General features: G+C 43.8%; 1 protein-coding gene across 9 annotated transcripts in view; it reads left to right on the top strand.

Annotated features, from left to right (window-relative positions):
- The first annotated feature begins 830 nt into the window (after positions 1-830).
- Positions 831-27,922, top strand: part of Cnot1 (CCR4-NOT transcription complex subunit 1) — an 85,150-nt gene continuing 58,058 nt past the window's right edge. For 5 of the 9 annotated variants that reach the window (XM_032888042.1, XM_032888039.1, XM_032888038.1 and 2 more), the window contains exons 1-2: positions 831-1,140; positions 16,538-16,812. In XM_032888042.1, the coding sequence (XP_032743933.1) occupies positions 16,711-16,812 (102 nt within the window). In that variant the 5' untranslated portion in view covers positions 831-1,140; positions 16,538-16,710. The remainder of the gene's footprint in view (positions 1,141-16,537; positions 16,813-27,922) is intronic. The other 4 variants (XM_032888044.1, XM_032888045.1, XM_032888041.1 and 1 more) reach the window with 2 other exon arrangements.

Below are 27,922 nucleotides of genomic sequence, written 5' to 3'. Positions count from 1 at the left end.
GTAGTTTGGAAGATTTCAATGAGTTTTATAGTGTGTTTCAGGCCAACCTGGACTATCGTTAGGTTAACTGAATGAAACCTTGTTTCAAAACTCAAACAAATAAAAATCCTGCAACATAGGACACAGCGGATAACATAGTCTTTTATCCAAGAAGCAAAGGGCATTGGCATCCTTGAGAATGTGGAAGAGCAGGAGAATTTCAGTTTCTATATCTCTGCAAAGCTTTCCTGCTTCAAAAGACAGAAATGGAAAACAAACTTTAAAAGAGCTAGGGCTAGGTGGGCATCTGGGAGACTACATTCTCCAGTATGCATTGCTCCCCCAGGGCGCAGACAGTGATGGAAGATACCACGTTACTTTTGCGACAGGAATAGGCGGGGCGTGCGACTACTTAACCCAGGATGCAAAGAATCTCAACTTTGCCCCACGTCTGACGCTTTCTGATGGCTGGTGTTCCTTGCTAAGGAGATGTGAGGAGTGGACAATGCTTCCTCTGGGAACTGCACGGCCTCTCGGACCGTGACATTTTGAAAGGAAAGTAGGCGAGGGCTGCATCGCCCTGTCTTTAAGTTAGAGTAGTTTGTGCGCAGGGTGGCAATGCATTACGGGCTCCCTTCCGTATTTTTTGTTTCCCGGAGGCAATGACCAGCCAGTCTCCATAGGTCGAACACCTCGAAGGCAGATGGATGTCTTCGAGTCCCAAATCGAAGTTCCCAACGTCTACCCATTGGCTCGCACCCGGGTGCGCAGGCGCCGGGACTCGGGCTGATGAGCGGCAATTGGCTTGAGCCCGCAAAATAGGAGTCTGGATTGGTAGTTGCTAGCAGGAGCCCTGGTTTCTTCCTCGACTTCTGCGAGTGATTAGTGTGTGATTGGTTTAAATCCGCGGGTATCCGTCAGCGATTGGACGGCAGTTGCGGACAGCGTGCGGCCATTGGCTGGCGCTAGGGCCATCCCTCCACCAGCGGGCAGCGAATGGTGAAATGGGAACTGGGAGGGGAAAGGCCGCGACGTGAGCGCGCGACCTCGGGCGCCATTTTGTCGAGAAACAAGCGGAGTTAACCGAAGAGGGGGGTCGAGGAGAGCCGGAGTCGAGGACCCAGGAGTTTCCTGTGTCCAGCGCTGCCGGAGCCGCCTGAGGTGAGGCGGGCTGGGGTTGGGGGTGGCGGAGGCTGGGAGTGTCAAGCTTGGGACGCGGGTCCGGGTGGGAGCGGTACCGGGGGTGGACCAGGGATCACTGGAAGCCTTTCCCAGAGCGTCGGGACTCAGGGGCAGCCGAGACGGAGACGTGGAGCCTGGCGGGAGGGGACGGACTCGGCCGGCTCGCGGCAGCTTTGCTCTCTGGAGAGGGGAGCCCGGAGCGCAGGTCCCTGGGTTCGGAGCGCCTGGCGCGGGTGAACCCCGGAGCGGCTCGGCCTGGGGCCTGGAGGCTTCGAGGATGGCGGCGGAGGTGGCAGTTCGGATCCTAGGGCCTCGGCTCGCGGCGCGCGCAGGCTGCACCCTCTTCTGAGCGCACGAGCTCCTCAACTGCCCCTTTTCTCCCGGGCTCCCGGATGGGGGGCGATGGGCACGGGCGCCCGCGGCCTAGGTCCTCGGCGGGCGGGGGACGGGTTTGGAGTTGCAGCCGACTCGTAGCGCTTTCCGGGGACTCACTCCCCTCTTTGGCCCCCAGCACGTTGTCAAGTCCCCCGCTTTCTGGTGGTTGGCGGTGGGAGGGGCGGGCGGGAGCGAGCACTTCCGTGTTACTTCTCGCCACAGGTTTTTTTGTTCCACTCGCGCGCCCCGGCGCTCGCACTTTCTAACAAGTCGGTTCCCCACTTTAGTCACCTAGGTCCCTGTGTCTGTGTGGTCGTTAGTGTTGTTTCTGCCTGTCATCCCCACAGGCAACTCCGTGAAGATGCCCACCAGTGAGCTCTATACTTCTAGGTCTTGAAGTTGGTGCAGGTCTTGGAGAGGTTTAAAGCCATGCCACCAGGTCTGGGAGTTCACCCTCCTGTGCTCACAGATACTACTTTTAGGAGGAGTGTACTTTGTAGGTTTTTAAAAAGTGCTTTTCAAAGTGTTGTATGTAAAAATCAAACTTTATGGAAGGTAAACGTCCCCCTGAAGTCATCTCGACAAATATTACACTCCCTCCTTCCATGGACATTTAATCCAGGCAGGCCTTGTATCAGCGAGCTTTAGCCCCAGATGTCCAGTGTCTTTGGGGCCTACTTTTCTTTCTCTCTATTCAAAACCGAGTAACTGTACCTGAGCTTCCCTACCGGTTTTGTTGCAGTTCGATCCCTTGTGATTACAGTGGAGATTAAAAAAAAAAAAATCAGCCAGCCAGTAATTGAGTAAGTGTACCCCTTATTAGAGAAAATGCCAGCATTTCCCTCATGACCTCCCTCTTTGAAAAAGGAGTAGGGATACATGTGTGAAAATGGTGAGGGTATGAATGGGATCTGTTTTCAGGGATGTGTGAGGTCATTACAGACTGTTGTCCCATTGCAGGAAACTGGGCTTCCAGGAGCAAGCAGTGCCTTTGCCTGAGTAGTAGTATGCTAGTCAGTCAGGGAGTATGCTATTAATGGTTCATTTTGCAGGCAGAGGGAGGGGCTGACTTGGAAATTTGGTTCCTTTTCGACTGGTCCTGGCGGTTAGTGGAAGTCTAGAAGAGAGGCATAAAAACCCTGACCTTTAACTGGGTGTGGTGACACTGACTGCTTTTAATCCCAGCAGTACAGAATGGGGCATGAAGCTCTTTGTCATTTGTTTACAGCCTAGGCCACATACTAAAACCTTGTCTCAAAAAACAGAGGCAGGGTGAGGGGGATCCTAATACCTGAAAGTATTTTTTTAACCCAAGATTAAAATTTGTTGAATCTGTCTGTGTCTGTCTGTCTGTCTGTCTGTCTGTCTGTCTGTCTCTCACACACACTCTCTCTCTCTCTCACACACACACACACACACACACACACAGAGTGAGTTTATCATTCTTGTGCCACAGCCCAATTTCGAGAATGGATTTCAGGTCCTCATGCTTGGTGGCAAATGCTTTTACCTTCTGAGCCATCTCGAGACCCTTATGATTATAGTCTTAGAAGTTGGCTTTATTTTTTTGTTGGCTTTTTATTTTATTTTTGTGCGTGCGTGTTTGTTCATATGTATGTGCACGATGTGCATGCTTGGTACCTGAAGAATTCAGAAGAGGGCATTGGATCCCTTGGAACTGGGGTTATGGGTGGTTTGGAACCACTCTGTGGGTCTTGGTAACTTGGGGCAGCAAAGGGCTCTCTTGACTGCTGAGCCATCTCTCTCTCTGCAGCACTTTGAGACAAGGTATTGCTCTTGTAGTTGAGGGTAGCCTCGAACTCAGAGTCCTGCTGTTTGAGTTTACTGGGTGACAGTGTTACAGCATGGTTGGATTATATGTTGGGTAGAGGCATCACCACATAATCGTGTTCTGTCTCTAAAACACATTTGTTGTGTGAGTGGATTCATGTTGGTATGGTGAATACACGCCACAGTACTCATATCAAGGTTAGAGGACAACTTTCAAGAGCAGATCTCTTCGACTGTTTGGGTCCCAAGCATACAACACAGGCTTTGTGGCAAGTGCCTCTACCCACTGGTGTAACTGCACTTGTCCCCATTTGATGCTTCTTAGAATTAACAAAAACAATATCTGCTTTTTTGAAATGGCGTGTTTGCCGACACTCTGTATGCGTTGTTGGGGCTTGAACACAAGACTTTAACATGCTAGGCAAATGTTCTACCCCTGAGTTAGATGTTCTGCCCTTTGTCCTTCACCCTCATCCCCAAGGACTCATTATGAAACGTAGGCTAATCTTGGGCTTGTCATCCTACTTCCCAAATGCTGAAGTTACAGGTGTGTGCCGTCACTTCTGTTCTGGGTTCGTGTCTCTTACGTGCTTGTTTATTTATTTAGAGACAGAATTTCTCTGTGTATCCTTGGCTGTCCTGGAACTAAACTCAGTTTGTAGACCAGGCAGGCCTCAAACTCAGAGATCCTCCTGCTTCCTCCTCCCAAGCCCTGGGGTTAAAGGTGTTTGCCACTATCTGGCATGTTTTGATATATTTTTAATAAAAGGTATATGTGTATGTAAGTATGCCTTCTTGTCTTAACCACTAAGCCTCAAGAACAAAAGTTTTCACTTACAAAGGATTAGCTGAACTGATGGGCTTGGTCAGTTCAGCACTGAGGCTTAGGCAGGAAGGTCAGGATGCCAAGCCCAGCACTCAGCTCTGTGAGTGCACTGTCGCTGTCCTCAGACACACAGAAGAGGCCATCAGATCTCATTACAGATGGTTGTGAGCCACCATGCAGTTGCTGGGATTTGAACTCAGGACCTCTAGAAGAGCAGTCAGTGCTCTTAGCCTGGCTGAAACACTTAAATGACGCTGAATAAGCATTCCTGTTTCAAAGTGAAATCCCAATGAGGTTTTTGTTTTGTGGTTCTAGGTGTGGTGGTATCTTGGGATCTGGCATATACTCGGGAATCTTCTGTTGTTAAACTATAGTCCTAGCTCCCAGTGAATATTAAGTTTAATTAAGATTCCACATATAGGAAGTGCAATGCTTCTCTGTTGGTTCATAGTTTTATTATATTTGCAGGTTTGGAAGCCAGAAGACAACTTGGTAAGAGTCAGTTCTCACCTGGCCGGTCCTGAGAATTGAACTCAAGTTAACAGGCTTTTCCCATCGAGCGACCTCATTGTTTTGTTTTTATATTGAGGTGGGGGTCTCACTATGTATTGCACTAGCAGTAGACCATACTGGCCTTGATCTCACAGTGACCCAGCTCTCAGGTGTTGAGGTTAAGGGTGCTAGCCACTGGGCTGGCTCATGCTTCTGAAGCATGTTTCAAAGGCCAGAATGATCTTCACTGTGCTTGGTTTTTTATGTTAATATTTATGTATTTGTAAGAATATAGCAAAGCAGATAAAAGTCATTCATTGAAAAGTGTTTCTTGAGAAGGTAGTAATCTGAGATGCTGTGTTATGATTTCTTGAAGCAGCCTCTGGAAGGGTAGTTTCAAGTGGTGTAGGTGGTTTAAGAAGTTCATTTCCAGGGCTTGGAGATGGTTCACTGGGTAAAGTTGGGAGGAGAGAACTAACTCCACAAAGTAGTCCATTGATCTTCACATGTTTGCTCTGGCATGGGTTCTACACATACACGACAATTAAATTTCAAGCCAAGGCAGGAGAAGTCATAGTAAGATTCTATCTTGGAAAACCAGATTTCCATAGTAAGATGAGGCTCTCTTACTATAGGATCTCCATACTAAGATCCTATTTTTGAAAATCAAAAAACATTTTGGTCTTGTATTGTGGAAAACTCAACTTCTAGAATGTGGCTTACTTTTGTTATACTTGTTAAAATGCAATTCCTGAACATAGAATTAATGAGATAATAAACCGCAGGGGAAACTTGATTTGATGGTGTGGCTGTAATCCACCAATGACACTGAGACAGCAATATCTTGAGTTGTACACCAACTTAGTGTGCAGAATGAGAGCCCGTCTCAAACGTGTGTGTGTGTGTGTGTGTGTGTGTGTGTGTTTGGTGATCATCTAATTACATGAGATGTTGAGTGATAGATTTGTACTTTGAAGAACACAATGTAGATTGTGTGTAAATGCAGGCTTTCGTGTGGCTGACAGAGGACAACCTCAGGTGTTAGTCTTCACTTTCCTCTTTAACAGTCTTTGTTTTTCTACTGCATATGCTGGCCAGTTGGCCCACAAGTTCTGGGATTCTCTCTTCTTCACCAGGATTATGACGGGCACACAGTTCCTGTCTTTTCTGTGAGTTCTGGAGATCTGAATTCGAATTTAAGTTCTCATGCGTAGGTAGGAGACACTTTTAATCAGCTCACCATGTAAATTTTCTTTGTGGAAATAGCCCCACCTTGTATAGCTTGACTAATTTGGATTTTGTGATGTGAACAGGCTGACTTCAGAGTTGGAATGCTTTTCCCACATGCTGGGATTATACACATGTACCACAACACCGTCTTCCTTTTTGTTTTTAAGATTATATATGAAGTCTGTGTATGTATGTGCATGACCAGAAGAGAAGGGTGGATTGCCTGGAGCTAGAGTTATAGGTGACTGTTAGATGTGGGTGTTGGGAACCGTGTTTGAGTCCTGTTAGAGCAGCCCGCACTTACCCTTAACTGCTGAAGATGGCTACAGTCTCAGCTTTCCTTCTCCCCCCTTGTCTTTGTTTGAGATGGTCTTGCTGTGGTTTAGTCTTTCTGACCCAGAACTGGAACCTTGATGCATAGGGGTGCAACTCTGCTCTACCATGTTTCTCTCCGTCTTTGGGGCGAGGGGAATGGAGACTTAACTTGTACCCCTGGCTGACTTGGGACTCATTATGTTCACTTGCCTTTTGATTAAAGGTATGTTCCACTGTGCCTAGTTTGCTTCTAAAGTGTTCGTTAAGAAATCTTGATGGTGGAAGAGGCTGCAAGAGCTTTCTTTAAAAACCTTGGGTTTGTTTTTAAATTGTGTATGTTTTGGGGAGTTAACCATAGTCCCTTCAGAATTTACAGAATTACTCTTTTTTTTTTTTAAATTACTTTTTTCCTCCTGCGATGGGGTTTCTTTGCCTTGGCTGAAACTTAACTTGTAGACCGTGCTGGCCTCGAACTCAGATATCCTCTTGCCTCTCTTTCAGTTCTGGGATTAAAGGCGTGCACGTCATGTTGTGCAGCTGTATACAGTTGCTTCTTAACGCTAGAAACCTTGGTGATCTTGAATAGTTGAAATACATTGTCTTGTTCAGAGGTCTACATTCACCAAAGTGAAGTCTGAATGGTCTTTAACAACAACAACAAAAAGCAAACAATGTAGTTTGGTTTTTTTTTTTTAATTTGTTAATGGGTGTTTTGCCCGCGTGCATGTCTGTTCATGTGTGTCTGGTGCTATTAAAGACCAGAAGGGGGCATCATATGCCCAAAACTGGACTCAGTTGAGAAGCCACCACATGGGTGCTGTGAATAAAACCCAGGCTTATTAGTCATTGCTCTTACCCACCCACCCACCCCTTATCTACATGTCCTGAGGCAAGCAGACAGGTGCACCATGTTCTTGTGGCACTTCCTGAGCTGTGTCTTTAGATGGTGGCGGTGGTTCTCTGCATTTTTATTCATGTTGGTCACCGCACTCAACAGGCTTGTTACTCAGATGGAGACTTAGCAGTGTGCGGGCATCTTGAAGGGTAGATCAGTATTTTTACTGAATTGTATTTTCTCCCAGGAAGGTCCTCTTGTTTTGAAAGTACATGGGCTGCTTTTGATAAGCACTTGTTCTGAACATCTGCCATCTTCTCAACAACAGCCTGAGAAGTGTGGCACCCCAAGTCCAGGTTTCCTTTCCAGAGGTGCGGTGGGAGAGAGGGAGGGAGGGAAGGAGGGAGGGAGGGAGACTGAGATTGAGACTCACTGTCTGTCTTTGTACATGAGAGGGTGCTTGAAAGGTAATGTAGGTCAGGAAGAACTGTGGGTGTCAGTGTTTTCCTCTGACTTTGAGCCGGCTGTCTTTGTTCCTGTTACACTGTGCTAGGCTAGTTTGTCTAGGAGCTTCAGGGCTTTCCCACCTCTGCTACCTTCTTGTAGGGCACTGGGATTCCAGACATTACCGGTGGTTGTAACATGGAAACCAAATTTGGATCCTCAGAGAAGCAAATGTTTTCAACCATTGAGCCATTGTCCCAGCCTTCCTAAAAAATATTTCTGACACTGGGCATTTCTAAGTCTAAGAATAGAATTTTTTTAACATTCAAAATGTTTTATTATTTTATTTTTATTGGGGTTTTTTCGAGCTCCAGTCTCCTTGTGGGACATTCACCATGTGCTCCCAGGGATCAAACTTAGGCCTTCATGCTCTGTGTCAAGTCGTCTTACAGACTCAAGAACACATTATTAAAGTTAGTGTGCGCGTGTCGTGGCATACATAGTGGAAGTCAGAGGACTGCTTACAAGAGACTCTTCTCTCATTGCACTGCCAAAGCGCTTACTTCTGAGGCATCCTGTCTGACAAGAACACTTACATTTTGAAGCTGAGTATGGTACATGATTGTAACCCATCTCCCTGAGAGAGAGGCTGAGGTGTACTTGGCTTACATGCTGGAGATGAGCCTGGGGTATGCGAGTTGAAGGCCAGTGCTACATCTACTGTCTCGTAAGGCCAACGTTTTGGGATTCATATCGTTTATACTTTTTCACATTTGTGTAATTGTGCTTTTTAGCTGGGCTAGCAGAGGTATGGATGCAGTGCACACATTCATCATTCTGCCTGTGGTATTTGAGAATTCACCCCCCCTTTTTCAAGAAGATACACATCATAGTTACTTAAAAGTATTGAATATTAAAGTTACCTGTGTTGTGTATCATTGTGGAGATGTGCATGTGAGTGCTGGTTCCTGGAGCCAGAGGAGGTTTATTCCGGTAGACTAGACTAGAAGGCCTGTGTGGGTGCCGAGAATAGAACTCTGATCCTCTAGAAAAGCCATCTCTTCAGTACAAGTAAAGTTTTAGTTTCTCTCTGGAAATCAAAGTAATTGGCATTAACTTGTTTAAATATACTAACCTAGTTTTAAAATATTTGTATGTAGCCTTTTTGAGTCTTTACCTGTCTTTGGTTTTAGTGACTAATTTCTACCCTCCAAAACACACACACACACACACACACACACACACACACACACACACACACACACTCTTTTTTTCTTTCAGAGCAAGGGTCTTACTCTCTATCCCTGTATGGCTTGTATCTGGTTTCATAGAATGGGCTGGGTTCTAGCTCACAGAACTCCCATCCTCCACATCTGCCTCTAGAGTGCTGGGGTTAAAGGTGTGTGCCACCACATCTGGCCATGCTTCCATATTATAAACTGGTCTTCTGCTTTCTGTGTCCTGGCTCTAAACCTAAACCTCCCTCCATCCCCACCCCTGAGCCTTCTAGTAACCTGGATTGCAGATACGCCTCATAACACTTTAACCTCAGTAATTTCCCTTAAGCTTTTTTTTTATAAAGTTTTTTTAATTGATTATATTTTATGAGTGTGAATGTTTTATGTGTGCCATATCATGCCTGGTATGCATTAGAGGTAAGGATGGTTGTAAACCACCATGTGGGTGCTGAGAATTATTAGATCCAGGTCCTCTGCAAGAGCAGCAAGTGGTTTTTAACCTCCTGGTCCCTCCATCCCCTTTGCCTCATGGTTTCTTTAAGATTACTGCTGGGACTCTGTCTGCAGTTACGTACCTTTTGATTTGTTTTTTGCCTTTTTTTTTAAAAAAAAGATTTGTTTATTTATTTTTATGTATGTGAGTACACTGTTGCTGGCTTCAGACACACCAGAAGAGGGCATTGGATCCCATTACAGATGGTTGTGAGCCACCATGTGGTTGCTGGGAATTGAACTCAGGTCCTCTGGAAGAACAGTCAGTGCTCTTTACCGCTGAGCCATCTCTCCAGCCCTGTGTTTTGCTTTTTGAGATAGGGTCTCACTATGTAGTCCAGGCTGTTTAGAACTATGTAAATCAAAATAGTCTTGAATTCAGATCCTCCTGCCTCTTTCCAGAGAGCTGGGATTAAAGGTATGTGCGGTAACACTTGTCCGTTGCGGCAAGTGATACATCATGTTACCAATACCTTATTGATACATGAACGTGTAATTAAAGGCATCTCCTGAATGGGCCTCAGAGACAAACATTTTCAGACTTTGACTACATTGTTTTCTTTCTTTTTTTTAGATGTATTTACTTTGTATGAATGTTTTACCTGCAAGTATGTATCTTTTCCGTGAGTACCAGATGCCCTTAGCTGAGAATGTTGGATCCTCTGAAACTGGAGTTTATGGGTGGTCCTGAGCCACCACCATTTGAGTGTTGGGAATGTTTCCCTTTTTTAAAAAACCCTCATCTTTCATTGGGGCATGGTGATGCACACATGTAATTTTGTTGCCTTCCAGAATGAAGTGGGAAGAAAAATTGCCTGTCAATCTAAGCTACTAGTGATGTGTATCTAGATACACAGAAAGAGAGAGACCTTACCAGGTTGTGTTTTACCAACCTAGAAGTTGAATATATTCACTGGGTACAGGAAGGAGGTCTGCAAATCCTCCAGAGTTAGTATTGCAGGTGTGTGCCTGTGCCCGCCCAGCTCGTGTTTAGTAGCGTGTTTCTGATTTAACCTCTTTTATGCCTTTCTTAGCCATTGGTTTTATACTCTTTAGTTTGTGGTTTATCTAGCTTTTTGCAAATGTGTACTTTGTGTATAGAAAGAGTGATATATACTTCAAATGCTTAGGCAAAATGCAAACTAATATACGTATTGCGTGCATGTATAGTGCCCAGACTGTGACTGCATCAGTCACCTCCTCATGGGTACTCTTTGTGTAGATTTATTTTATGAGTGCTTGGTACAACTGTGGGCCAGAAGAGGGCATTAGATCCCTTTATAGATAGCAGTGAGCCACCATGGGAATTGAACTCAGGACCTCTGGAAGAGCAGTCAGTGCTCTTAACTGCTAAGTCATCTCTCCAGCCCATGGGTATTCTTTTGCTGACCAGTATTGCAGTTGACAATATTTTGTATGTTACTGGAAACTTTGAAATGGAAGTATGTAGATTATTAGAAAGATTGCCTTTCTAAGAGGATTTTAAGTGAAAGTCTCTGTGTAATCACTGTTAATCAAGACCATATTTTTCTTTAGTTGTGCTTGGTAGCTGTTTTCATTTACCATAAAAAAAAAAACAACAAAACAACAAAAGTGGGATCCTGCTATTCAGAGTTTTGCAGCTGTCCCAGGACAACATGGATGGCTTACGTTAAATTATACCTGATGTTCAAGAGACTCTTCTTTTGAATGGTGTTCTCTAGTGAAAATGTAAATGTCCATTCCTAAGCTTTTCTTTCTACAGGATACAAAGTGGGTGTTTCAGAAAGCTATATTAAGTTGTTATTTTGCTTGTTGGACAGAGTTCTGTGGACTGCGATAACCTTTATGCCAGTGGAATTTTCAGTTATTCCTGCTGTTTTTGGAGGATTCCTCAAAATGTCTTTGTCCCCTGAGATTGCTATTTTGCTTTTTATTATCTTTTTTAAGGATTAGGGGAGGGAAGACATTGCTACCCAAACCCAGAGCCTTTTGTGGGCTAGACCAGCCCTCTGTCACTAAGCAATATCTCCAGTCCATTGAATAGTATTATTTTTCATTTACTTAAAAATATTACTGTTCGGGTAATAGTTGGCTTGTGTTACATTGCTGTGACATATTAGTGCTGTTTCTTGTCATGGGTGTGTTAATTTTGAGACAGTCTTTTATAGCCTCTGTACCCTTAAATTTTGTGCTTAAAGTTATTCAACCGTCTTAATGATGGGGCCATTTAATATCCTTCCTCATGTTGTGGTGACCCCTAACCATAGAGTTGTTTTTGTTGCTACTTCATAACTATAATTCTGGTACTGTTATTAATAGTAATGTAAATATTTTTGGAGATAGGGATTTACCAAAGGGGACACAATCCACAAGTTGAGAACCACTGCTATAGAATATTGATATTACAGAAATGTGCCATCACGGTTAGTGGTCAGTGCCCCACCATTTGCCCTGTACAGCACCATTAAGTTAAGAAGGGAAGGACAATGGTATGACCATGGGATGGTTTAATTGTTGAGGCTTAGTGTGGTTGTTTCCGATAGGTAGTTATTTTCAGTGTAACTGTCCTAGTGGCACACTCAACAAATCCTGTGAGCTTTAGAAGGATGCATAAGTGTGTTTCTAAGGGAGAGGGGGAGACTTGTTAAAATAGTAACTTTTTTGAGTTTTTGTTTTTTAAGTGTGCGTTTTGTATGTGTGTGTTTATGTGCAGATGCTTGAGGGGGGAGGAGAGTTGTCAGCTACCTGGTGTGGATGCTGGTCTTGAAGGAAGGTCCTCCTGAAGAGCTGTGCATGTCCTTCTTTGTTTTGTTTTTTCAAGACAGGGTTTCTTAGTGCTCTTATTTTTAGGTCAGGTGTGTTGGTGTTTTTGCCAGCATGTGTGTCTGTGTGAGGGTGTCAGATCCTACCGCTATGTGGGTGTTAGAAGTTGAACCCTGGTCCTCTGGAAGAGCAGCCAGCGCCTATTGCTGACCTCTCCAGCCTTGCTCTATATGCTCTTAGTTGCTACTAGGTCATCTCTCTAGCCTCCTTTGAGTGTTCTCTTTCAAGGTTTTGGTTTCGCTTAATTTTTAAATATTGGTTTGTGCTGTGGCCTGTTTGTGGGAGCCAGGCAACCCTTCAGGAGCTGGTTTTCTTCCATCCTCTTGCAGGGAGTGAACTCAGATTGTCAACAAGTATTTCACCAGCCCAGCCGCCCAGCCAAGAGATTGCTCAGTGATTAAGAGTTCACAACCCCCTGTAACTCTAGTTTCAGGGAATCTGACACCTTTTGGCCTCCAAGGGTATTGCAGACCTGTAGTGCCCAGACTTACAGGCAGACAAAACACCCATGCAAAAAAAAAAAAAAAAGTTAAAAAATTTATGCGGTGGTGTGATAGCATGCACTTTTAGTCCCAGCCCGTGGAAGACAGGCAGGCAGATTTCTGAGTTTGAGGGCAGAAGGGTCTACAGAATGAATTCTAGGACAGCCAGGGCTACAGAGAAGACCTGTCTCAAAAACTTACTAATTAAATAGTTTCTAAAAAGTTAAAAATTGCAACAAAGCAAAAAAAAAAAAAAAAAAAAAAAAAGCCAAAGCCAAAACAACCAAAAAGCCCTCAAAAACTAAGCAATTGCCCTACCCCAAACAAACAAAAGAGCTGAAGAAAATGTTTAGCAGGAAGCCTGTTAGCAGTGTTTCTGTAGCCTCTGTTACTTTGTATTACAATATTTAGTACAGATACAGTATAACAAAATATTGTGATCTAAATTATGGATGCATTTATGGGACTAGAGCTGAACTGGAAGTTAGTGTATGCTATAGAAGCTGGTAAATTAAAATTTACATTAAAATTCATGGGCCAGTGAGATGGCTTAGCATCTAAAGGTAATTACTGCCAAGTGTGATATGATTTTGCTCCTGAGATCCACCCAAGACCCATGTTAAAGACAAAGCTGACTCCCACCAGCTGGACTTGAACTCACAGATTCACTTGACTGTGCCCCTGAGTTCTGAGATTAAAGGTATGTGCCCCATACCTGGCACAGGGTGACTGAGTCCTTCATGTCCGTGGTTTTTCAGGTTTTTAGGGCTTAGAGGATGACTAGGTAGGTAAAGTGCTGCCGTGCAGCCATGATGGCCTGAGTGTGGTTCTCCAACTCGGCATTCGATCTGCAGCCCCACGAGGGCTTGCTGGCCCAGAAGTATAGCATAATTCGAGCTGTAGGTTCAGTTGAAAGAGCCTAGTCCCCTCCAAAGGGGAAAATAGATAATCCTGACTTCACCTCTGACTTATACACATCCACACTGTACATTTCTCTCTGCCTTATTGGTGTTAGACAACAGAGAAGAACAGAAGATAGGGCCCGAGAAATAGGTACAAGGTATATCTGAGTGATTCAGGTAAACAAAGATGGTAGGGGGATAGTAGTGAGCCCAGGGAGTTTAAGATCTTGTTATGAATAATTTGAGAGATAATAGTATCAGTTGAAATTGGGAAGACTGCAAACACAGAAATAAAACACTGAGGGGAAGATCAGGGCTTTTTGATTTTAAACATATTGTATGTGAGCTATTGGAATTATGTAATAGCTGGACACCATTTTTGGGGCTTGAGCTGGAGGAAGAATTGGAGAATTAATGCTGTAGATAGATTTTAAAATCATAAACTGAAGTAGATTACAAAAAAATTGAGTAACAGAGAAGAAAAGGCTCTTAATGTGAAAACAAAGGCTAGTAAAGGACCCCAAAGAGAAATTCTTGGAATCAACAGAATAAAGTAAGGTTAATTTGGAGGGAGGGGAGTGGTCAGTTTTGTCGTAGGTGACATAGATTCTATTTCTTGGATCACACCAGGATCTGTGTAGGCAACGGGAGATGGTGGGAGTTGTGACTGGTAATGTTTCATGTTGGGTTCAATTCCAAGCACCCACCTGCTTTGGTTTCTCAAACTGTAGACCAGGCAAAGCGCTCCCAGAGGTATGCCTACTTCACACATACCTAGTCCTCATCTTTACATTTTTTTTTTTTTGTTCTTTTTTTCGGAGCTGGGGACCGAACCCAGGGCCTTGCGCTTCCTAGGTAAGCGCTCTACCGCTGAGCTAAATCCCCAGCCCTAGTCCTCATCTTTAAAAAGGTGTGTGTGTGGGGGTGCTGGGGAGGGGATGTCCAAGCTCCTGCTCATGTCTGTCCCTGTAGAGGCTAGAACAGGGCAGCAGTAGCCAATTCTGAAGTCAGAGTTACAGGTAGTTGTGACCAGCCCAATTGTGGGGATACTAGGAGCGAAACACTAGTCCTCTGGTAAGCAGCAAGTACTCTTGGCTCCTGAGCTGTCTTTGCAGCCCCTTCATTCATTTTAATAGCTGTCTTATTTGGCTGTAGTTCGTGTGTGCATTAAGTCCTGCAGGTTCAACCTTGGGCCTTGTGTTACACAAGGCAAGCATTCCTCCACTAAGGTGCTTTAAAAATTTTTTTTTTCTGATGAAAATTACTAACTTATAAAAAAATTTAGGGGGGAAATGCATCTGACAAAATAGTCTTTTTTGCATTTTTTTTTATTAACTTGAATATTTCTTATATACATTTCGAGTGTTATTCCCTTTCCCGGTTTCCGGGCAAACATCCCCCTCCCCATCCTCCCCCCCATTGCCGCCTCCCCCAACAGTCTAGTTCACTGGGGTTCAGTCTTAGCAGGACCCAGGGCTTCCCCTTCCACTCGTGCTCTTACTAGGATATTCATTGCTACCTATGAGGTCAGAGTCCAGGGTCAGTCCATGTATAGTCTTTAGGTAGTGGCTTAGTCCCTGGAAGCTCTGGTTGCTTGGCATTGTTGTACCTTTTTTGCATTTTTTGAGACAAGGTTTCATGTAAGCCACATTTGCCTTGAACTGGTTATGCAGCCAAGGATAATCCGGATTTTCCTGCCTTGGGATTTATGGCTTATGGATCCCACTTAGTGGGAAATGAATGCACTGTAGTTCTGCCTATGTGTGTATTTGTAAGATCTTGGAGATAAGATGGTTGTCAGCAGCCACGTGGGCACCGGGAACCAAACCCGGTCCTCTGGAAGGACAGTCAGTGCCTTTAACCTGAGCTATCCCTCCAGCCCCAGGAATATAGTCTTAATCAATTTCAAGGTTCAAGATTAGTAGGATGATAAATGTTTCATTACTGTTAAGACATTTAAAGACAAAAGTTTAATTTTCATGAATACGGGTGTGGAGAGATGGCCCAGTGGTTAGGAGCTCATGTTGCTCTTGGAGAAGACTGGAGTTTGGTCTCCAGTCTGCATGAGGCTACTTTAATAGTAAATTAACTCCAGCTAAAGGGGTTCTAGGACCTCTTCTGGCCTCCACAGAAACAGATACAGACTTTCAGATGTATATGAAATAAATCTGTCAAAAACAACAACAAAATCTTTAATTTATGCCTGAGGTGTGAATTTGCAGTGGAAAAGGTTTGTGTTTTGGTTTGGTTTTGTTAGCGACTTCCTAGAGTGCTGGCTGGGGGTAAACCAGTGAACAATCTGCCATTTTAGCTTTATTACAGTTTGGGGTTTTCCTTTCCAAAACAAAATTTTTTTTTAATTAATTTAAGAATAACTTTGTTTTTTGAGACAGGGATTCTTTGTATCCCTGGCTGCCCTGGAACTCACTGTGTAGCTCAAGCTGGCCTCAAACTCTGCCTTCCATGTGCTGGGATTAAAGGCATGAGTCACCTTTATTTAGAAGCAGGCATGCCTGGCTCTATAAACATTTTTTTTTCCCTTTTGGAAACAGAGTCTCATTTTGTAGCTTTTGCTGGCCTGGCAGATATATAGATAAGGCCGGCCTTGAATCCTGAGATCCTCCTGCTGCCCTGGGCTCCTGAGGGTCTAAATTATTCTTAGGAGCACTTTCAACTTTAGCTTCTGGAGTTCACTTTCCAGCTAGCCATTTAAATCCCTACAAGATGTATCCTGAAGTACAACTTTAAGATTCTGCTGTAGTGTGGAAGTCAGGTGGGTCAGTGGAGTCTTGGGAACCAGTGTATCCTGTGGGAGGGGCACTAACGTGAGGTAAGTCTGCACACACCCAACTTCACACCTGCTTTCAACCTAAGGCTGAGTGAGACGCAGTCTCAGACACAATCCTAACTCGTGTGCTCCTCCTGTTGATTCTGAAGTTATTAAATGAAATTGATAAAATAGAGATCTCAAAAGGTGCAGATTGTCTTATTAAGTTTAAAGTCTTGGAAGCTACTGTCTTTTAATTTAGAGCATGGCATTTTTATCCTTACTGGTTGAGACAGTGTCCTTAGTAACATTTTAAATGAGAGAAACAAAAGTTATTTAACCCTCCCCCACAACTGAATTCTGGAATTTTGTTTTTAAACAGGTGCCATGTTTCAGAACAGAGTAAGACACTTGGTAAAGAAGAACTGAAGACATTTATAGATACCAGAGATAGCCTGATTACAAAGAAAGCATTAACCTGCCTCTGAGGTGACTAAAGGGGAATAATGGTGATTTTGCGCCGGGCTCGGCCGCCTGCTTCCGCCCCAACCAGCAATGAATCTTGACTCGCTCTCGCTGGCCTTGTCTCAAATCAGCTACCTGGTGGACAATTTAACCAAGAAAAACTACCGAGCCAGCCAGCAGGAAATACAGCATGTAAGTACTCTATTGAGAATATATCAGCATCGAAGCAAACAAATAACCAATTTACGTTACGGGGATAACGCCTGCTGCTTTGTGTTGGTTTGCTTTAGAACAGAGGGATCTGATACAGTCTGGGTACATTCACAGGTTCCTATTCTGTGGAACAAATGCAAAGCCAGGCAGAGTCACACGTGCACTTAATCCTAGTACTTGGAAGGCGAGGCAGGTGAATCTGTGCTTTGATGCCAGTCAGTCTGCATACTGAGTTCTTGACTAGCCGCCATGGCTCCATAAGGAAACTTTATCTGATAAACAGACATTAATGCCAAAAACCAAGGAAAAACACATGATCTGACTGGGGTCGGTCTAGTTCTCTCTACTTTTTTCCTCTTGCGTATTAAGAGGGAATGGCTCAGTGGATAAAGTGGTTGCTGTGTTTAGTGTGAAGATGAACATTAGGATCCCTTACGCCCACAAGAAAGCTGGGAAACTCTGGCACCTGCCTGTTATCTCAGTTCTCTGGAGGCAGAGACAAGCTTCCAGGACAGTGTGATGAGCTAGACTAGCCATAATTGGTGAATTCTGGGTTCAGCCACAGGCTGTCAATCAGTAAAGTATGGTGGAGGAAGACATCTGATTTCCACTTTGGGCCCCTATAGGCTCTCTCACATTCATGCAGCTGCTTCCTTGTGCTAACAAATCCACACGAAACTGCACCGGCGGAAGTAGGAGGTACTCAGTGGTGGGTGGTTGTTTAGCACGGGTTCAGTGACAGTTGTCTGTGACCGTCCTCCTCCTGGGTGTGAAGCTTTCATTCCCAAGTGATGATGCTGAGCTAGTGCTGAGTTCCACTCACCAGGGGTTGCGTCCTTGTAGAAGAACCTGCTGGGGTTCCCTCTGGAGCTGGAGAGATGGCTTTGCAGAGAGGAGCGCCTGCTGCTCTCAGAGAACTGGAGTTTGGTTTCTAGCCACACACACTGGGTGACTTACAACTTCCATAACTTCAGTTCCGGGATAGCTGATGTCCTGTTTTGTTCACACACACAAACGAAAAGATTCAGTCTTTATGTACATAAAGTAACGGAGTGTGATTTGCTCCCACTTGGAGAATGAAACAGAATTGCTAAAGATGGAAGCTAAAGATGGACTGTTAGGAGTTGGAGGCCAGCTGGGCGGCCTGGAACCTTGTTTCAAAAAACACGTAATTCTCTGCTTTCTGCAAAAGATACTGTAGTTGATTCATAGATCAGGAACATAAGTCGAATATGTATCTGTCTCAGCCAAATCTAAGAAAGTATTTTTTTATAAAGATTTATTCATTTATTCATTTATTCCTCAGACACACCAGAAGAGGGCATCAGATCTCTTTACAGATGGTTGTGAGCCATCATGTGGTTGCTGGGAATTGAACTCAGGACCTCTGGAAGAGTAGAGTCGGGGGCTCTTTCAAAGTCAGTATGTTTGGATAAATAGGAGATGAAAATGTGTATGTTAACCATTTTAAATAGAATGATTTTTTTTTTTTTAATGGTTCAACTTGGCTATTTCTGGAACATAGATTCTTTGTGCTCTCAGAAAACACTTGCCAGATTTCAACCTAGTGATCCTTGTCTCTTCTCAGTCACTGCTAATTTCTTAGCTCCAGCTGACCAGCATCAACTGTCCCAGCAGCCCCTTCTATTCTTGATTCTAATGCCAGAGCCAAATGGCTGAAACTGCCAAGTTCTGCTGCTTGCTGGGACTGAAACATGGTCCCCCTTGTTCTGTTATATTATCATTTTCTATTTTCCAACTTCTTCACTTCCTAAATGGGGCTCTCCTGGAATTTTTGTCTCCTGAATGCTGGGATTAACGGTGTGGTCAGTCTACCAAGCCTGTTTTTCTTCACCTAGAACTTGCTTTGTTCTAGGCTGGCCTTGAACTTAAAGATCTGCTTGTTGCTTCCTGGGATTAGAGGCTTGTTCTACTATGCATAGATCTAAATGTAGCTGGGTGGAATCTTGCCCCAAGTTCATTACTCCCTTAATTTAATATCCTTAAACACAGCTCCATTTCACTTCCTGGTTCCCCTTTAATACTCTGACCATATATTTTATATTTTTTCTTTCTTGGCTTGCTATGCTTGTTTAAAATGCTCTTCATGAGACTTTTTTTTTTTTTTTTTTTGGTTTTTTTTTTTGGAGCTGGGGATCGAACCCAGGGCCTTGCGCTTCCTAGGCAAGCGCTCTACCCCTGAGCTAAATCCCCAACCCGCTCTTCATGAGACTTAACCATAAAACAAAGTTGTTTCTTGAGACAGTGCAATTTGAGTTTCTTGATTTTAGCCTCAGGCATACCCTTCAGACCAGGGCAAAAAGTAGCCACATTCTTGATGTAAACAGTCTCTAGGCCACATATTGAAATTCTCCACTGAAACCTCCTGGGCCAGGTGACACATCACTCTCAATAACAAGGTCTTCCATATGTTTAACTAGGATAGCCCATTAAGCCCCATTTAAAGCATTCCACTGCTTTCTAAAACCAAAGTCTCAAAGTCCACATTCTTCCAAAGAAATGCATGGTCAGGCCTATCACAGCAATACCCCAATCCTTGGTACAAACTTCTGTCTTAGGGGTTAAGTGCTATGAACAGACACCACGACCAAGGCAACTCCTATTAGGACAACATTTAATTGGGGCTGGCTTACAGTTTCAGTTTATTATCAAGGCAGGAACATGGTGGCATGCAGGCAGGCATGACACAGGAGAGGCTGAGTTCTACATCCTCACCTCTTAATAGTGCCACTCCCTGGGCATATCTACGAACCATCAAACTCTAGGCATCCAAACTCAGGTTCTCATGGTTTGAGTGATCTTCTCTAACCAATTAAGATAGGTTCTTACCCCAGGCTGGTCTTAAGCTTGTCATCCTTCTGCCACAGCTTCCTGAGTGCTGGAGTTATGAGTGTCCCATCACACTTGATGTGTTTAATAAGATGTGGTAGTATTGTGTGTGCAACAGCAGGTCCTTGCAGTAGACCTAATACAGAGGGTTTTGGTGGGATGAGAAGGGGACCTGGAAAAGGAGTAGAGGCAGAGAAAGGCTGGGGATAGAGAAAAACAAAAGAGGAGAGAGGAAAGGAGAAAAGGGAAGAGGCTGGCCAGGAACACCTGGGGCATGGGGGGAGGGAGAGATAAGTAAGGATCGATCCGTCTTAAAAGCTTGGCTCTGGGATCATACCCATTGTTGGGTAACTATTGGGCAGGGCCTAGAAGAATTGCTAACATTCCTCCATTTTTTGTTTTTAAAAAATGAAGAACTAGAGAGAGGTGATGATGAGGAGAAGTGGTGTCGCTGTGTTCTTTAACTACTTCCTGCTGACTTTAGACTGAAGGTTGTCTGGAGCACCTGTGGGTTGCTTCTCTGCTCTGGATGTAGATATTGAGTAAATGCCTGAACTTGGCAAGATGCTGAAACACATATACATATTAGAGTAAAAAATAAAAGTTCAGTAGGTTCAGAAGAAACCTCGTAGGTGTGCATTTGAAACCCTTAGGCCCATGGTCTTGGTGGTTTGTGGTGGGAGTTCCAAAACCAGGGAACGGGGGGGGGGGGGAGTCCCACGAGGGAATGGGCAGCAGGTGGGGACTTAGGCTATTGATTGGCATGGAGTCCACCTGCTCCAGCAGAGGTAGATCTGCAGGTTTCCTGAGGCTTACAGGAATTTTAAGTTTATAAAAGAGATAAATTTGTTAACAGCATGAACTGAACATTCTTAAAGGTGAGCTCAGGGAAGACAAAATCCTTTCGTGGGTTATAAGGAGCATATGGGTTGTAAGAGTTTTTCCCTCTACCCAGAAGACTAAATTAAATAAATTTAGCATAATGAGAAACATCTTTAAAACTATATTTAAAAGATAATCAGGGGTTGGGGATTTAGCTCAGTGGTAGAGCACTTGCCTAGCAAGAGCAAGGCCCTGGGTTCGGTCCCCAGCTCCGAAAAAAAAGAATTAAAAAGATAATCAGAGGAAACTAGAATCTTGAACTTGTGGCTGTAATGGTTGATAATATAGATTTGCAGGAGAAACATCTTAAGTCTGTAGTTAAAAGAAAACTAAGGGAAAGTTGAATTTGTGGCTATGATAGGTGATCATATTTAGCATGAGAAACAGTTTAAGTCTATAGTTGGACGACTTGTGATTATGAAAATGGATCACAGAGTGGAATGCTTCGTCAGCGTTAGGCTGATGATCTATCAGAACTCCATTGATCAGTGTTAGAACTCTGAACTGTTGAGTTCCTTATATAATAATAGGATAGTGGGAAGGAATTCAAAAGGGTTTTTGTACCTTAAATTATTTTTCTATCACCATCCACGTGTTTTGTTTTCTAATCTTCATATCTTAGAATTACTAGCCTCGAAACGCCTTCCTAGACCCTCACATATATTCTTTTTTTTTTTTTTTTTTTTTTTTTTTTTGGTTCTTTTTTTCGGAGCTAGGGACCGAACCCAGGGCCTTGTGCTTCCTAGGCAAGCGCTCTACCACTGAGCTAAATCCCCAACCCCACATATATTCTTTATACTGAGCTTTTATATCCTCACACCTTGTATAAAGTTTACATTTTTTTTTTCCTATCCAATTATTTATCATGAGACACAGGTGGTTGATCATTAGGGAGCAGTCACAAAAACTTGAGTTTTTTAACTACTGGAGTAGCAAAAGCTTACACCTGAAGCCTTCGTAGCTTTTATCATGAAGCCTGTGAGCAAGTCAAACCTGGTTGTCTGAATTAACTAACGGACCACCTATTGAACTAATACATACAGTAGAGGGTTACGCTGGGGTAAGGAGCCAGTTGCCTGTTCTCTAGCTGGTCAAGCTATAGTTTGCTTGGCTTGCAATGTAATCAGAGACCTAAGAAGGATAAATTATAATCTAGATGTTATAAATTGGCTAACATGACTGTAGTCCACTACGTAAACAGTTCTCCCAAGTTCCTTGGTCTCCATTACAGCTGGGGCAAAGGTTGTCTGTCCATCAGGCCCAGATGAGGACGCTATTTTCTGTGGACGTGGAACATGGGAGAGATGACCTTACCTTATCTTCAGGTGTCATCTGCCTACAGTTTAGGTCAAGCCCTGGCACCAGGCATGGCTTTGAGGCAGTGTTGCCCAGTGGCTGGCATACCACAATCCAAGTACTTTCTTGCTGTGCCCTTATCTTTTCCTTGGGGTGGATTACTGTTAGCATTTGGGAGTCTCCGTCATGGCAAACTTAAACAGTGCCCCACCATATTCAGCAGATCTGATAGGATTGAGAGGTAGTGTCTGTTGAATTAGATAATCTGTGTCTGATTTTAGTTATCTACTCTAGCTATAAAACACAAGGCTAAAACTTAATATTGTAATTAAGTTTTTGCATTGGTTTTTAACATGGCTTTAGATAGACACCTGAACACATTAAAGGATAGTGTCTGTAAGTTTACTGACCATTAGCTTGCATTTAACTATAGTAGCTTTCATGAGATTAGAACTGTTATACTGGTTTTTGAGACTAAAGCCTGTTAGATTTGAGCCTTAAAAATCACGGTTTTGAGTTGAAGTTCTTCTATCAAAACAATTTAAGTCTATAAACACTGTCCAAAAAGAGACTGTGAGCCTTTGATCCTTATGTGGTGTGTCATAGAAATGTGTAATAGCATTAGCAAAAACAAGGCTAAACAGATCTTTAAGGCAGTGACTTTTAACTTTTTAAGTGTAACCCTTTAAAGTAATATTAAAATAAACCATCTTTCAAAAACTGAAAACAGAGTAATATAAGTTTACTGAGACAGGATAGGAACGGTATAAATCTTACCCAAAGGGCTGGGGATTTAGCTCAGTGGTAGAGCCCCTTTAGGAGCAAGGCCCTGGGTTGTCCCAAAAAAAAAAAAAAAAAAAAAAAAAAAAAATTTTACTAAATTTTTTTTTTATAAAATTTCTTGAATTTTTTTTTTTTTTTTTTTTTTGTCTGCTCAGGTTACATGTTGCTGCTCTTAAACAAGATGGCGGTGAAGCCAAGACTTTCCACAACAAAGATGGCTAGCAGTCATGTGATTGCCCTTAATCAAGATGATGCTGAAGCTATAGCTCTGCCTTTTCTAGCCCATAGCAAAGATGGCCACAAGTCATGTGTTGTTCCTGGAGCAGCGTTCATTTCCACGAGCACATGTAGTAGCAGTGCATTAGACACACGCTTTAGCTGGCAGGTGTGGCAGGTTGGGGCATGCACTGCACTTGAGTATCCTGCCCCACTGCTGCGGCTGCCAGAAGTTCCCTTCTGAGGCACAGGTACCTGCAGTTCTCAGTCTGCCTGGGATCTCAGTTCTCTTTGCTGACTCAGACTGTTTAACTAAACTGGGGATGGGGGGATGAGGGGAGCACACAAGCTCGAAAGCATGCACACAGGTGCACAGGATGGAAAGAAACTTGAGATAAAATACTTTTAGGAAGTAGAAATTAAGAGAAGGGCAAGAGTGAGTTAAGACAGAAATAGAATCTGGCGAGTGTTCCTACAGCTGCAGGAGCGGAAAGCAGGTGATGAGACACGGAGCTGTGAGCAGACCCCTGTGGTACAGACCCTTCTTTCAGGCTGTCAGAGAGCAATGGAGGACTAGGACAGGGAGAGCCCAGGTACCATTCTAGCTTTAGCCTAGTAGATTCCATTTTGTACCCAGACTTTTTAAGTCTAGTTTGCCCCTAGTTTGAACTTACTGGAAAAACTATAGCTTGTTCCAGAAAGTACTCTACACTTAGTCATCCCCCCTAGCAATAGCCATTCTACTCTAGCAACAACCAATCAGTATCAAGCAGGATCTGTATCTTTACTTTTTTAAAAACCTATTTTTAATGATGGTTTTTAAATGCTTTAACCTCCCTTTTAGTTCACTATTCACAAGAGGTAGTAGAAAAAAAGAGTATAGAGGAAGTGGACTGACCTGTTTAGAAATGCTTCTTTAGAACAATTCCCATCTATGTTGTCTGGCGACAGTTCAGTTTACAGAAGTTACCAGTGACACTTTGATCCATTCACACACACTCACAGAAATACAGTATAGTTCAGTAGTGTGGGTTTGGCAACTGCGGTGACATACTGTAGTAGCAACAGCCAGGCCTCAGCCTCCACAAGAGTCAACAGGAGGGACCAACAGGAGCATGCAGAGCAGTTCTGGGCTGTGCCTTTCTTAGGGAAATGAAGACCAACAAGCATTACACAGCCAGCTCTATAAGTAAACCTAGCTCAGTCTGCATCACCACCCATCAAGTCCCAAGTATGCCCCCTGAACACTACATGCCTTCCCATGGGTCTTGCCGCCTCCACTTGTCTTGTCTCAGCGGACATCACCCAGCCACCGAGTCCCAGGAAGGGACAAGAAACTACAATGCACCATCAGAAATTTTTTGGTATGTTTTTTCTCTATGGAGTCCCAACAAATGGAGCTCAACTATACAGGGTAAGGCCGACCAGTACATGTGTGTTGTTAGTGAAGAACCCTTCATCATGTGGCCTTCTACTTGCTTGCTTTCACCTCTGTCTGCTTCAGGGGAATGTTCCTTCATGAGTCTTCCTTAGCCCTTTACCTGTGTCCATTTCAAGAAAACATTCCTTCATGTGTTTGCCCAAGTAAAACACCATCCAACACAACTGACTTTTTTTTCCCAAAGAACCCTTAAGTTTCTACTTCAGTATCCAACATTCCAAATAAGATTATTTAAGCTGACCCCCCATTGTAGCCATTTGAAGTCATTACTAGCCAATAGAATTGAGCCAGGCACATAACCTTTAAATATCAACCGGTCATGTAGTTGCCAAGTTGGAAAGCCCTTCATCCTGATCAAAAGGCACGGCCGTACCAGCTCCAGGCCTTCCATACCCATCCACTGTGCTGGAGAGGTCTGCAGGTCTGAGCTCGAGCTTAAAGACCTTGCTTTTTGCATAGGATCTCATGATCTGGGCATAGCAGGGAGGATGCCTGGCCAGTCTCGGTTTATACCTGGTGCCAGTTCTTTTGAGACAGAGAGAAAGAAATGGGTCTGGTGCAAGAGAACACCCAGAGGGAGCACAAACTCACCAATTGGTTGTTTGGTGTGTGGAGAAGTGCAACAGCCAGTCAGTCTAGAGGGAGAGAAATCCTGTCGTAGGCAGGCAGATAGGGTTCCAAGATCTCAATCCCAGTGCATGCGGGTATGAGTGCCTGGAGAGCCTGTCGGTTGTGGCACGGATGTGTTTCATAAAACACAGTAGTACAATGCAGTGGGAGGGAGCACCTCACTGGGCCCTGCTAAGGTGTTCTCTTGAGCAGTCAGCCATGCGACACAGCCATGCGACAGACCTAATAATAAAGAAGGTTTGTTGGTGGGATGGGAAGGAGATCTGGAAACGGGGTAGAGGCAGAGAAACACTGGGATAGAGAAGAACAGAAAGCGAGGAACGGAGAAAAGGGAGGCTCTCTGGGAACACATGGGAGGGAGGGAGGGAGGGGGAAAGAGTAGTCTCATATGCCTGAATCCTGGCTCGTATCTGGCAGGCAGAGACACACGCCGCTGCTAGGTGATGGTTGGAGAGAGCCTAGAGGAATTGCTAACACTTGGCAGTTTACAAAAAATTCATTAAATAATGTGAGCATGTAGGCCTGCACATGCAATCACAGATGCCAGGCCGGGGCAACTTGCAAGAGTCAGTTCTTTTGATCTTGTAGATTCTGGGGGTTGGACTCAGGGTCTTAGGCTTCATAGCATTCATCCTTACCCCCCTGAGCCATCAGTTTTTTGGGGGGATGGCAGTTCAGTACAGGGTTTCTCTGTATAACCCTGATTGATTTGGAACTTACTCTGTAGACCGGATTGGCCTGCCCCTGCCTCACAAGTGCTAGGATGAAAGGTGCCACCACTGCTTGGCTACCACGCCATCTCGCCACTTTTTAACTTTTAAAGATTTTTCCTTGAGTAAGTATTTTTCTTGGTTGTATTTTGGTACTATGAGCATGCCTGAAGACTTTGGAAGCTAGAAGAGGTCATAGGAACCCTTGGAATTTGATGACTGTGGGACCTGGGCATTGAACCTGCATCCAGTGCTCTTTGCTGTTGAACTGTCTGTCCAGCCCCACTTGGTTTTTTTGAGATAAGTCTGACTGTATTCTCAAATTGGTTATGCGTGTGCACTCACTTGCATGGTCTTCTTCCTGCTTAGCTCGTTTGCCTGGGCCTGTGACATGGGTTGAGGTTGTAGTCCCTGGAGTCTGGAAAGTAGGCTATAACCTACATGTCAATTGTGCAGGTTAGGGTGGAATGACTACCGTGGTAGACAGTTTTGCTGAGGAACTGTAGTTCACTCCCAGTTAAACCTAGGTCAACACTGTATGGTCATTTCTTTCTTTCTTTTTTTTTTTTTTAAATATTTATTTATTATATGCAAGTACACCGTAGCTATCTTCGGACACACCAGAAGAGGCCATCGGATCTCATTACAGATGGTTGTGAGCCACCATGCGGTTGCTGGGAATTGAACTCAGGACCTCTGGAAGAGCAATCAGTGCTCTTAACCGCTGAGCCATCTCTCCAGCCCCTGTATGGTCATTTCTAAGTCATTACCAAAGGTACCACAGTGGGCTCAAAGGGCCCTGCTGGTAAAGGCTGCCACATGGGGGTATCTATTTAGGTACTGAATTTCTGCAGCTGAGGCAAATCCTGGAGAAGCTGATTGTTGACTACCAGGAATTCTTTAAAGATGAGAGTCTAGTGACACTAGCAGTGCTCTACTCGATCTAGTTGTACTGTAATTGGTTTATTCATTTTTTTCTTATGAGTCCTTATCAGATATTCTTGAGGTCTAAGAATATCTGTCTTATGCCTGACATGGTCAAATCCGTGATGAAAGAAGAAATGTTATTTTTTTATTTATTTATTTATTTATTTATTTATTTATTTTTTTGGTTCTTTTTTTCTGAGCTTGGGACCGAACCCAGGGCCTTGTGCTTCCTAGGCAAGCGCTCTACCACTGAGCTAAATCCCCAACCCGAAATAAGTTATTTTAAGATTTTTTTTTATGTATATGTTTGTCTGCTTGAGTAACGTGAGCTGTTGAGACGTGAAGAGGGTTATCAGATCCCCATGTGTGCGCTGGAAACTGAACCCACATTCTCTGCAGAATCAGAAGCACTAGAGACTACCGATCATTTCTGTAGTCATCTACGTTATGTGGTTCTGTTTCATGTTTTGTCTAGATAAAGTTTTTCTGTATGTTCTAAGATGGCCTTGAACTGGCATTACTTGCATGTGTTACCATGTCTGGGTTTATTTGATGGCTAACGCTTCACAGTGTGCACAGTTATTAAGATATATAAATTTTGTGTCTTCATTAGTGCCCTTGTATGTGACTTCTTTTTTTTTTTTTTTCTTTTTTTCGGAGCTGGGGACCGAACCCAGGGCCTTGCGCTTGCTAGGCAAGCGTTCTACCTCTGAGCTAAATCCCCAACCCCATATGTGACTTCTTTTAACACCTAAAGATTAGGGATTTAGACCTGGAATGGTAGCAAAGCTCTCTTTCTTGGCACCTTGTTGATTCCTTTGGTGAAGAACGTAAGTAAAGTGTCTTGCAAATCCAGAGACACACTCAGCATCATTTGTCAAACTGACTCAGGCGAGGATGTTTTTCCTCTGTAGTTTTACCTACTGACAAGTGCAAAGGGGGGTTTACTGAATCATGTCAACTAGTTGGTAGTTCACTATCTTACAGGTGAGAAAAGAAGTTTGCCTGCTAGGTGTGATTTCTGTGACATTCTTCAAAGGTTAACATTGTAATCCTTTTAAAATTGTTTGGGGGTCTGGCATAAGGCTTTTAGTAGTTAAGAGCACTTGATATTTGGAAAGGACCTGGGGTTGGGTTCCTGATACCACATAGTGCTTCACAACCATCTGTAGTCCCATCACATTCCAGAGGATCTCACCCCCTCTCTGATCTGTCAGCATGCATGCGGTGCATATATGTTCATCCAGGGAAATCACTTATAAAATAATTAACTCTAAAAAAACATTGGGGGTGGGGCATGTGATGGCTCGGTGGGTAAAGGGGCTTGCAAAAAACGGGCAATCCCTAGAAGGAG

Source organism: Rattus rattus, chromosome 17 (genome assembly GCF_011064425.1).
Source record: "Rattus rattus isolate New Zealand chromosome 17, Rrattus_CSIRO_v1, whole genome shotgun sequence".
NCBI classification, from domain to species: domain Eukaryota; kingdom Metazoa; phylum Chordata; class Mammalia; order Rodentia; family Muridae; genus Rattus; species Rattus rattus.
Note: the sequence above shows the minus strand (reverse complement) of the source record. Positions and strands in the feature narration are given on the sequence as shown.